The 12,920-nt window shown below is 41.7% G+C and overlaps 1 protein-coding gene across 1 annotated transcript in view; it reads left to right on the top strand.

Annotated features, from left to right (window-relative positions):
- opn4xa (opsin 4xa) overlaps positions 1-12,648 on the top strand; it is an 18,982-nt gene extending 6,334 nt beyond the window's left edge. Inside the window, exons 3-9 of the mRNA XM_056290836.1 lie at positions 6,837-6,970; positions 7,329-7,532; positions 7,650-7,821; positions 8,154-8,315; positions 10,855-10,962; positions 11,043-11,217; positions 12,496-12,648. Coding sequence (XP_056146811.1) covers positions 6,837-6,970; positions 7,329-7,532; positions 7,650-7,821; positions 8,154-8,315; positions 10,855-10,962; positions 11,043-11,217; positions 12,496-12,648 — 1,108 coding nt within the window. The remainder of the gene's footprint in view (positions 1-6,836; positions 6,971-7,328; positions 7,533-7,649; positions 7,822-8,153; positions 8,316-10,854; positions 10,963-11,042; positions 11,218-12,495) is intronic.
- The last annotated feature ends 272 nt before the right edge of the window (positions 12,649-12,920 follow it).

The raw sequence follows: 12,920 nt of genomic DNA, 5'->3' as shown, positions 1-12,920 counted from the left end.
CTCATTTCATCACCCCTTCCCCTCACTTCATCTACCAGTACCTGTGCCCTCATAAACCCTAAATAAATAAATATAAATGAATAAATACATTTATAAATAAAAAGAGACAGGTAGAGAAGATTTAGGAATAGGATTAAAAGAGAAGAAGGATTATTTCAGGGTGTTAGTTGTGAATTTAGGGGTTGAGGATAAGGAAGGGAGAGATATACAGTATGAGGAGATATTGAATAAGATTAGGAAGATATTGGGTTTTTGGAAACTTAGAGGGTTGAAGCTGAAAGGGAAGGCGGTGGTTGTGAATGGATTAGTTATGAGTATGACTGTGTTTGTAATGAATGTGCTGGATGTGCCTGAGAGAGTGTCGAAGGAGGTGGGAAGAATGGTGATCGAGTTCCTGTGGGATAGGAAGGAAGGGAGTTAGGATAGCAAGGGAGGTGATGGAAAACGACTCTGAAGATGGTGGGCTTAAGTTAATCAATTTAGGGCTGAAAAAGAAAGCACTTAGGGTGAAAATGATGGTTAGATATTTAAGAAACAAGAGGGATCATATATGGAAGGTGTTTATAAGGGAGGTAATTTATGAATGTGGAGGGTGTGGGGAGAGAAAGGTATGGTGAGCAGAGTGTCTGGGTTTTACAAGGAGGTGCTGGGAGCATGGGGAGAGTTTGTGAAATGTGTGCAGTATGAATGTGAGAATGTGAAGCAGGTGTGGGAACAGTCAGCGTTTTTAAATCCAAAAATCACATTTGAGGGGAACAATTTATAACAGGATGACTTGGAGAGCGGGGTTTAGGAAGATAAGGGATCAAGTATATGAGGATGGATCAGGGATAGTACATTTAAAGTGAGGGTCATTTTCAGTGCCTGTTGTATTATGTTTTTCTTTGTAATCCAGCATAGCCTCTTGAATATTCAAAAAGAGCATCCCACAGAGAGTGCTAAGGCAAACTACAATGATGTCTCAATAAAGGTATTTCTTCTAATCATGCTTAAATTAGAAAAACAAATGGCACTGGTATGTTATACTGTATTTAAGTTACTGTGCATTATATTTTAATTCAAATTATTTAAAATATGTATTTCAATTACATTTATGATTATTTTGTAGTTTGTATTTTGTATGTATTGTACAAAATAGAATGTAATTTGTATTGTGTTTTTTCTGGGAGCAGTAATTTATATTTGAAAATAGTCAAAAAATCAGACTTGGGATCAAAGAGGGGTGATCTTTTTTCCAGCAATAGCTACTTCATAGAAGCCGCGGTGATGATGAGAATGACATGAAGATGGTTAACCGCCAAATCACACATGATGACACGGTGACATGGATACTGTGTGCTGTGGATGCTGATGCGGGCTGTGTTCAGCCTGCCTTTTGTGTTGTGTTTACTTCAGTGAAGAGGGTTTTATTGAGTGGCTAATTGAAAATCAACTGAACATGTTCTTCAGTGCTCTTAAACTAGGTCATATACTATCTCTTTTTCAAACCCCACCACACTCACCTAACGGGAGATAACAGCCCTGAAGAATGTTGGCTATAGGAATGTAGGCCTACTTTCTTTAGGAAAACTTTCACACAATCAGTTTTCATCCTTTTTTTTTTATCCCCCCCCCCCCCCATTTTCTCCCCAATTACCCCACTCATCCAAGCCACCCCAGTCGCTGCTCCACCCCCTCTGCCGATCCATGGATGGGCTGCAGACTACCACATGCCTCCTCCGATACATGTGGAGTCACCAGCCGCTTCTTTTCACTTGACAGTGAGGAGTTTCACCAGAGGGACGTGGCGTGTGGGAGGATCACGCTATTTCCCCCAGTTCCCCCTCCCCCCGAACAGGCGCCCCTACCGACCAGAGGAGGCGCTAGTGCAGCAACAAGGGCACATACCCACATCGGCTTCCCACCCGCAGACATGGCGAATTGTGTCTGTAGGGACGCCCACTCAAGCCAGAGGTAACAGGGATTCGAACCGGTGATCCCCGTGTTGGTAGGCAATGGAATAGACTGCTACACTACCCGGACGGGGGCCCCCTCTTGGCATTGTTTTCCTTTAGAATTTCACACCGGCTAATGTTATCAGGAAGAGTCAAGAAACTTTATGAACGTTTGTCTATAAGAGATTTAGACTTCCAAAAGAAATACTCCAGAGAGCACACACTCAAATAACAGCATTTTCCTAAGAGTTCTGTCAGCGTGTGGTGTTCTTTAATATAGACAACATTTAAGGGTCTACATTCTATCAATGCGAAAACACCAATAAACCACTTGGCGGTTTAGGCAGTTAAAATACTGCCTGAATGTTATGTGCTATGTTTTGTATGTGTTTTTTTTGTTTCTGCCCACGTGTCTGCAAAATAAACCACTTGTGGCAAAATAGTAATGACAAACCATCACATCCAGTGCCCTAAATTTGTAAGCTCTACTGATTTTTATGTTTTCATTAACACGTCTTTATAGAGTCAATAAATCCTTTCCCCAGCCTCATATATTTTCAAGCCAGGAAGCAAGCTCAGCCCAGTGGGACTGGTACTGGCTTTCATATTTTATGTAGAAATATGGAGAAGATTGCTGTTTGACCCTTATATGTGTTGACGTGGTTGTGGTCTGGCACTAAGGCTTATTTTTGATATTGCTGCAAGCGACGGAGTGGTGTTTCTAACTCTGGATGACAAAAGAAGTCATACACATGTGGCACCGATCCGTTAACAACCTCCTGGCACTTGCAGAATGTGTAATACTTAAAGGATAAAGTGTCCTGTGGAAGGGAATGGTGTATCATGAGTAGATACATTTGATCATAAATGAATGAAAGAACTAAATATTTGACTGTCTGCAACAAGGAAATATCTTCGTTCGTTGATAGATAGGAATTTCTCATATGAATGACCTAATCCAAGTTAATGCTGCCATGGACATTTTTTTTGTTGCTACATCCAGTTTTCCTAAAAGACCAGTTTATATTTGTGAACAAAATTTGATGCCAAAAATACGCTTACATAGTAATTGGTTCATAGCTTCTAAATCCAGTTAAACTCAATTCCTAATGAGCAATTCTTCTGATTTTTTTTTTTTGGTATATATTCTGGGACTTGGGAAATAAATGGCTGCTGATAGGCTGATATTCTTTTGTTTTCCATGAAGAACCAGATGCTGTTTTCTAATAGCTAGTCTGGCATTAGAAAGAGTATACTCCTAGGGGTCCGGCCCTGACATGCTTTCTGCATTAACGCTTAACTCCTACTGATGCACTTTTAGCTAACTTCCACTCAAATCACTGTATCTCTGCTGCCACACACACACACACACACACGCACACGCACACGCACACACACACACACACACACACACACACACACACACACACACACACACACACACACACACACACACACACTCTTGCCAATATATAAATACACATCCATGCACAGGTGGCATGCAGCTCAGTGGTTAGCACAGATGCCTCACAGCAAGAAGGCCCTGGGTTCAAGTTTCGGCTTGGTCCATCTGTGGAGTTTGCATATTCTCCCCGTCCTCGTGTGAGTTTCCTCCAGGCTCTCTGGTTTCCTCACACAGTCCAAAGACATGCAGGCAGGTTAGGTGATTTGAAGACACTAAATTCCCCTTGGGTGGTGGACTGTTGCCCTGTCCAGGGGTTGATCCTGCCTTGCACCCAATGCATGCTGGGATAGGCTCCAGTGTCACCCATAACCCTGACCAGAATAAGAGGGTATGGATGGATGGATATGCATGTATGCACATGCACACACTCAAAGAAAAAAAAAATGCAGCAAAATATGGAGAAAAAAATGACACATTTCCAAAGTTGAAAGCCACTTTATTTGACATTGTATTCTTACAACAAATTGTATTCTGTGCATTGAAGCCATCCTATCGTATAGGAGCAGTGGGCAGCTGCAGCGCCCAGGGACCAACTCCAGTTCTTCAAAGAATGTTGAATCAGTTCATCTGGAAACAACTTTTATTGACAGATACATTTCATCACTCAACTAAGTGATGAAACGTTTCTGTCAATCAAAGTTGTATCCAGACGAACTGATTCAACTTTCTTTGATGTTCTTACCTGGATTATTGAGCGTGCATCATTGGCGGCTGGTGCTAACAGGTTTTGGAGGGGTGCAATTTACCTTGGCTCAGCACACCTGACAGCTGCTTTAATGTCCACACAGTTACACAGTTATTAAGAAGGAGGATAATGTAGCCTATAGATTTTATCAGGGTTTGTACCCCTGAAAAAAAAAAGAAAAAAGGAAACATTAGAAATGTCCTCAAATTGAATTTACAATGCTGTCTTAACTTCTGGAGTCCCATTCCTTATTGCAAGCAGAACAAGCCATTCAAATTGAATTTGCAGCATCAATGTAACTGCATAATAGAAAGTAATTTATTCTATTTAAAAAGCCCTCTAGGACTTAACTGTGATTGTTGCTATTCAAATGAATATGACTTGACATAATGTGTGTGCAGGCATAAAATATGCTAACATGTGCTGATATCTGCAAACGTGAACATTTATAAAAGCTGAAGTAGCTAATAAGGTCCGCCAAAAGCACAGCAAACGCTGTTTATGGAATGTTTTCACAAGAAAGGTTCAGGTTTGTGTATTTTGGGTAATTTAAATCCAATTCAAGAAACTGATAGTCATTAAGCAAATAGTGTAAAGCACTTAATTACCTATTGAGAGTTAAAGAGAGGTCTTTCGTTAGCCTTCATGGTAGATATTGGTTTAATTGAGGGAAGTAGACCTTGTTCATCTTGAATCCCTACTACAATATTTGAAACGAGTGGAAAGATAAGGTGCACTATCTGCCTCGGACATAAGGGATTCTGCACCTTTTGTGTGTGTGTTTGTGTGTGTGTGTGTATGTGTGCGTGTGTGTGTGTGTCATGCATACAACATACTGTCAGAGGAACAGAGAAACTGGCAGTTTCAACAGATTGGCTAGGGAGCCAGAGATGATGCAGATCACAATGTCTAAAGAAGTGGGACCACAGATTAACAGGGATGTTCAAGCATGCAATGATAGCCATTGTGTGAGGGCCCTACCTACTATAGTCAATTTTCTCATCTTCATGGTGTTAAGAACAGAAGTCCCACTCCATCAGGTCTGTCGAAACAGTAAGATATTGTGAGACAGAATTTAACCATTGATTAGCCTGTTTAGAGGAAGCTACAGTTGAGCAGGTCAGTTAAAGCACAAGCAAGGAAGAATCAAAGCTGGAAAATTTGAAACATATGACTTGCTTTTATTCTACAGTGATCAAACTCAAGATACTCTTTCATTTTACAATTTGTTACCTTGGGTTTTGATTGGACTGATAGTATATGAAAGTTAAAGAGGTAATATCATGGTTTTGGCCAAAACCTGTCATATAGCTGGGAGGTGCATGTGAAACGTCTGCAGAGTTACAAAGTCCAAAGTCTATGTCAAAAGGAGTTATTCTCTCCGACGGAAAACACTGCTTGGAATGCCTCGTTCGTAGTTCAACGTTTTGTTCTGTTACTTATCTATGTCACTATGCAACACATTTTCATAATGCCCACGTGGTTAGTTTGGTCCACCTTCAAACAAAGTTCGGTAGAGCGGACAGGTCACAGAACTTGGCGCAGCACAGGGAGGAGTTTGGTGAGCCCGTATCGCAATGTTTTTGTTTTTGTTTTGTCCCCCCCCCCTTTCTCCCCAATTGTACGTGGCCAAGTTTCCCACTGTGGATGCAGCCCAGTCTCACGGCAGTTCGTGAAATAGTCACGACCGATTCGTGTACATGGACACGAATTTTCCATTTTTTTTCGTGACACTCAGTACAACTTCCAAACTCGCTGAGGATCATGGGTAGGCTAACGTAGCCTTCTGCTATTGAAACTAACCCTAACCCTAACCCTCACAGTTAATCACAACATTTTGTCCTTGTTTTCATTTCTTTATTTTAATTTTATCAGTCTGGTGGGCGGGCCGGGCAGGATCCGTCGCATATCGACCTGTGGATTTGAAAGACATCTTTAACATTTCTCAACACAAAAACACGAAAGTGTCCTTGATACCTCAACAATATGATAGGCTAGTGTTACACCCATTCGTTTTCATTATTTCTCCTTCGATTCTGAGAAATCACGCTTGTTTTGGTCAGTTTCACACTTCGGCCCTTCCTCCTCTCCCACTGCCTCTGCACATGCCTTCCCCCTTTCCTCTTTCGCTCAACAGTAGCATAGTTTTGACCGGCACTCTGCTGGGCAACAGTACCGGTGGCGGTCGTTGGTAACCCGGGCCTCAACCAATCCAGTATGGAAATCAGATTCATGATCTGCATATTTGATTTGGCAAATATTTTACGCTGAATGCTCTTCCTGATGCAACCCTCCCCATTTATCCAGGCTTGGGACTGGTACTAAGAATGCACTGGATTATGCATCCTTGGTGGCAGGTTCCTTTTATTGATCACCAAAAATATTTATATTTTTGCCTTCTGAACCTATAATTAAAGGCTAAAATGCATATTAAAACCAATTAAATTGAGAAAAGATATTAAATCTAATAGTTCTATTAAATTCATATAAGTATATTGACCCAATTTCCCCTCGAGGGTGAATAAAGTATTCTAATTCTGATATGAATTACCCAGATTTGCTTAAATTAAAGAGTACAAAACATTTTAAGGTTAGGGCACAATTGCCTTGTATTTCTGTAACAGCTGCCTCTGGAAACATCATTTGTTTACAGGAGAAGATGGTAAAGTTACCACAATATATGTTGTAAACAATGGAGAAAGCACATAACATATCTTAAAGTCAAGACTGTCTTATCTCTCCTGTGTTTCAGCAACAAGAAGCTCCGGACTCTTCCCAACTATTTCATCCTGAACTTAGCAGTCAGTGACTTCCTCATGGCTGTCACACAATCACCAATCTTCTTTGTCAATTCTCTTTACAAAGAGTGGGTTTTTGGTGAAACAGGTACCTTTTTCAACCTAAATTTGTTAACAATTTCCCATTTTTATTCAAAGATTACTCCTTTGCTAAGCTTCATATGTGTCATGTGGGATGTCTCTATTTTTGTGCATGGACTATTGTTTGTATATATAAATCATTCACAATTTTTCATTATGTAAAGATGTTTGGAATTAGGTCTTATGATCATTCACCATAATGTATCCCTCTTAGATTATCTCATCATATGATTTTGCTTCATGAGAATTAGGTATATTTTTTAGAGTGAAAGCTGTTCATCATTCCTAAAATTTCAGTTTCATTTAACTGTGTCATCATATGCAACCCTGTCTTTAATTGAGATGCTTATTTTTCTGTTTCCCAGGCTGTAAGATGTATGCCTTCTGTGGAGCTCTATTTGGAATCACTTCCATGATCAATCTGCTGGCTATCTCTGTAGATCGTTACATTGTCATCACCAAGCCTTTGCAGGCCATCCAGTGGACCTCCAAGAGACGCACTTCTCTTATCATCGTCATAGTCTGGTTGTACTCATTAGCTTGGAGCTTAGCACCACTTTTGGGTTGGAGTAAGCGACACTTCTTTTAAGCTATTGATTCTCATCTTCCCTAATTCTATGAAGGAATACCAACTTTTCTCCAAACTGAATCCATTTTTCCTAATATCACCATCTTTTTTTCTCCAGGTTCCTATATTCCAGAGGGTTTGATGACATCATGTACATGGGACTATGTGACATCCACTCCAGCCAATAAGAGCTATACCTTGATGCTGTGCTGCTTTGTATTCTTCATCCCACTGGGAATTATCTCCTATTGCTATCTGTGCATGTTCCTGGCTATTCGACGTGCTAGCAGGTGAATGAAATACACAGTCAATTTACCAAAATGAGCACATGCATGAACATGCCTCTCTTCACAATTATTTGTGGCTTATTGTGCTAATTGGTTATCACTGACAGGGGCCTTACAAAGTATCAATTCATTCCCATGGCAGCTCAGGTTTTCTGCAGTGCAACATGCTTAAAATAATAGTGAACAAATTAAATTAATATTATTAAACTCCAAGTTTGTTAAAGCCAATTTGACCAAAGATATGCTAAAATTATCATTTTAGTCTGGGTCTATGTCTTGGGTGCAATGTCAGTAAATTCTACTCTTTCCCCTATTCCTCCTCTTTGCCCCGCTAGAGATGTGGAGATGTTGGGGTGTCAGGTGCGAAAGTCAACCCTGATGCAGCAGCAGTCCATCAAAACAGAGTGGAAGCTGGCCAAGATTGCCTTTGTGGTCATCATTGTGTTCGTACTTTCCTGGTCGCCTTACGCATGTGTCACTCTGATTGCCTGGGCAGGGTAAATATACGGCAGGTTCAGGCAGAAGTGGTTTCAGTTTTTGGGGTTCCAATGGGACTGCTAGACCTGCTTGTGATTCTTGAATGGATGGATGGATGGATGGATGGATGGATGGATGGATGGATGGATGGATGGATGGATGGATGGATGGATGATGGATGGATGGATGGATGGATGATGGATGGATGGATGATGGATGAATGGGTGGATGGATGGGTGGATGGGTGGGTGGGTGGATGGATGGATAGATGGATGGATGGATGGGCGGGCAGGCACCTCACATGTACAGCACTTTAGAGCAGGGTGGCCAGATAACTGAGACAAAAATGTTCTGATTTGGATAACAAATCACACACCATATAGAAGTCCAGACACAATCATGGAGAGGGTGAGAGATGGAGAGATGGACAGATAAAAGGACAGACAGAGTCAAAAGGAGGGGAGAGAAAACAAGAAAAGGTGTTTTTGTGTGGTAAGAGCTGTGACAGCTTTTCTCTTTTACTAATTTACTGGGATTGAATTCATGCGCATAAACCCTTTTTTTCTTCTCCTGTGAAGTGTAACTGTATGTAATGATTAGATATTATGCAATCAGGTCACAGTGTCAGATTACATTCATAGGTGACATGCAAATCAGAATCATATTTCTTGCCAAGTAGTTCAAGAGCGAACAAGGAATTGGGCTTGGTATGTTGGTGCAAGAGAGAAAAATTAACAGCAATGTAAGGTACAAGTTAAAAGAATAAGATACACTACCGTTCAAAAGTTTGGGATCACCCAAACAATTTTGTGTTTTCCATGAAAAGTCACACTTATTCACCACCATATGTTGTGAAATGAATAGAAAATAGAGTCAAGACATTGACAAGGTTAGAAATAATGATTTGTATTTGAAATAAGATTTTTTTTTACATCAAACTTTGCTTTCGTCAAAGAATCCTCCATTTGCAGCAATTACAGCATTGCAGACCTTTGGCATTCTAGCTGTTAATTTGTTGAGGTAATCTGGAGAAATTGCACCCCACGCTTCCAGAAGCAGCTCCCACAAGTTGGATTGGTTGGATGGGCACTTCTTTGAGCAGATTGAGTTTCTGGAGCATCACATTTGTGGGGTCAATTAAGCGCTCAAAATGGCCAGAAAAAGAGAACTTTCATCTGACACTCGACAGTCTATTCTTGTTCTTAGAAATGAAGGCTATTCCATGCGAGAAATTGCTAAGAAATTGAAGATTTCCTACACCGGTGTGTACTACTCCCTTCAGAGGACAGCACAAACAGGCTCTAACCAGAGTAGAAAAAGAAGTGGGAGGCCGCGTTGCACAACTGAGCAAGAAGATAAGTACATTAGAGTCTCTAGTTTGAGAAACAGACGCCTCACAGGTCCCCAACTGGCATCTTCATTAAATAGTACCTGTTAGAGCCTGTTTGTGCTGTCCTCTGAAGGGAGTAGTACACACCGGTGTAGGAAATCTTCAATTTCTTAGCAATTTCTCGCATGGAATAGCCTTCATTTCTAAGAACAAGAATAGACTGTCGAGTTTCAGATGAAAGTTCTCTTTTTCTGGCCATTTTGAGCGTTTAATTGACCCCACAAATGTGATGCTCCAGAAACTCAATCTGCTCAAAGAAGTGCCCATCCAACCAATCCAACTTGTGGGAGCTGCTTCTGGAAGCGTGGGGTGCAATTTCTCCAGATTACCTCAACAAATTAACAGCTAGAATGCCAAAGGTCTGCAATGCTGTAATTGCTGCAAATGGAGGATTCTTTGACGAAAGCAAAGTTTGATGTAAAAAAAATCTTATTTCAAATACAAATCATTATTTCTAACCTTGTCAATGTCTTGACTCTATTTTCTATTCATTTCACAACATATGGTGGTGAATAAGTGTGACTTTTCATGGAAAACACAAAATTGTTTGGGTGATCCCAAACTTTTGAACGGTAGTGTATATGTAAGACATAATAAAGATAAATGGCATCTGTGTGGCATGGTGGTCTATTCCATTGCCTACCAACACGGGGACCGCCGGATCGAATCCCCGTGTTACCTCCGGCTTGGTCGGGCGTCTCTACAGACACAATTGGCCATGTCTGTTGGTGGGAAGTCGGATGTGGGTGTGTGTCCTGGTCGCAATAGCGCCTCCTCTGGTTGGCCGGGGTGCCTGTTCAGGAAGGGGGAACTGAGGGGAATAGCGTGATCCTCCCACACACTATGTCCCCCTGGCGAAACTCTTCACTGTCAGGTGAAAAGAAGCAGCTGGTGACTCCACATGTATTGGGAGGAGGCATGTCTGCAGCCTTCCCCGGATCAGTAGAGGGGGTGGACCAGCGACCGGGACAGCTCGGAAGAGTGGGGTAATTGGCCAAGTACAATTGGGGAGAAAAAAAGGGGGGAAATCCCCCAAAAACGAATAATTAAATAAAAATAGGCACACTGGAAATATAGCAAGTACTCTCTTGAGAAAATGTTAATGAGAATTGTTAAATGTTGTATGGGGGTACAAGTACTGCTGTATTCAACATCTCCATAATTTACAGATATGGAAGCATTCTCAATCCCAATTCGAAAGCTGTCCCTGCTGTCATAGCTAAAGCGTCCGCCATATACAACCCTTTCATTTATGCCATCATTCACTCCAAATATAGGTGAGTACAACTATCCAACTAATTCTTAACCAAACAGCAAAAGAGAGACAAACACTGTGATCCTACTGCCTCTTCCACAGGGATACCCTCATAGAGAATGTGGCCTGTCTACACTGCTTAGCACAGGCCACCAGGAAGGGGGGCATATCAGTGTCGAATAGCGAGTCCTCCTTCAGGGATTCAATGCTGAGTAGACAGTCATCAGGCTCCAACACCAGGTTTCATAGGGTTTCCTCCATGTCTACAGGAGACACAGTGAGTTTTAGCATCTACCCCTACCTTTTCATTAGTCAATGTAATGATAATGTAGTTTACATCCAATGATAGAAAATGTTTAGACCAGGCGTTCAGGTAGCCTAGCAGTCTACTCTGTTGCATACCAACAAGGGGATCGCCAGTTCAAATCCCGTCTTACCTCCGGCTTGGTCAGGTGTCCCCACAGACACAATTGGCTGTTTCTGTGGGTGGGAAGCCAGATGTGGGTATGTGTCTTGGTCGCTGCACTAGCGCCTCCTCTGGTCGGTCGGGGCGCCTGTTCGGGGGCGGGGGGGGGGGAACTGGGGGGGAGTAGTGTGATCCTCCCACGTGCTATGTCCCCACTGGCAAAACTCTTCACTGTCAGGTAAAAAGAAGCGGCTGGTAACGCCACGTGTATCGGAGGAGGCATGTGGTAGTCTCCAGCCCTCCCTGGATCAGCAGAGGGGGTGGAGCAGCAACCGGGATGGCTCGGAAGAAAAGAAAGAAAAAAAGAAAAGAAAATATTTAGACCTTCAATTTATGCCACGTGTGAAGAGAAAGCAGAGAAGAGTAAATTATGTAGCTTTAGGGATATAGTGTAGCGGTAGACAGTGTCCCTACCAACAAGCTGTTTTGCTATTAAACCCTTTTTTGCAGCTGCCTGTATAGCTATGCACCATATCTATACTAAGAAAGACTGTGCCACTGCCATATTTTGTAACATGCCCTCAACCTTTGGCGATCTGTGGTTGTGCCCAAACATTTTTAAGAGGTGGGAGAGCTGCAAGCTATGGGGGAAGAGCTATTTTATTACCCAGAAAAATACATAAACCTGGATATCGCCGACAACAATGAACTAAACAGGAAATGGATAGATTTGAAGTCAATTAGTTCTGCTATCTTTAGATTTATGGCTTTTAGGCTAGATTGAGATAAAATATGAAAATATGATATAACTGAAAGTAAGTAAGTAAAGTTTTATTTATATAGCACCTTTCACAGACAGTCAAAAATGCTTCACAATGAAAAAATAAATAAAGATTTAGAAGATAAACAGAGATTACGGAGGTTAATACTCCTGCCCCTGACCAGGGCGATGACAAAGAACTGGAGTTGTTCCCCGGGTGCTGCACTGCATCTGCCCACTGCTCCTGGTGTACACAGCTTTCCACTGTTTCTAGTGTGTGTACAGAGGATGGGTTAAATGTAGAGAATGATTTTCACTGTATGTATGTACAGTGACAAAGTATCTTCTCTTCAAAGGAGCCATAAATTAGAAGGTTTCTTCTGAAACAGGTTTGGACTGATGTGGAGCTAGATCCCACAGAACATCAGGGCCAACTTCTGAGATCCAGCCTTACTTTGGGGGCTCTGAAGGAGAGGGACTACAGACCTTCAGCTCGACAGGCTAGGGCAAAGAAAAACCAAAGCCAGGAAAAGGTAAGGTAAGGGTTGCTGGTTGCGCCTGTCATGACAAAAGTCAAAATTCTGGAATGAGCACAAAAATATGTCAGCACAAAGTCATGCAGTTAGATAGACGGATAAGCGAGTTATGTTCAAATATGTTTATCTGTCTACCCATCTGTCTATCTACCTACCTACCTATCTACCTACTAACCAAACCAACTGCCCACTCACCCACAACCTACCAATAAACCTATCTACATCCCTACCTACTTGCATACCTACCTAAAACCTCCCATCCACCCACCCTCCTATAT

This window comes from Lampris incognitus, chromosome 12 (genome assembly GCF_029633865.1).
Source record: "Lampris incognitus isolate fLamInc1 chromosome 12, fLamInc1.hap2, whole genome shotgun sequence".
Taxonomy (NCBI): domain Eukaryota; kingdom Metazoa; phylum Chordata; class Actinopteri; order Lampriformes; family Lampridae; genus Lampris; species Lampris incognitus.
The sequence above is the reverse complement of the archived record's forward strand: the minus strand, read 5'-3'. Positions and strand labels throughout refer to the sequence as shown.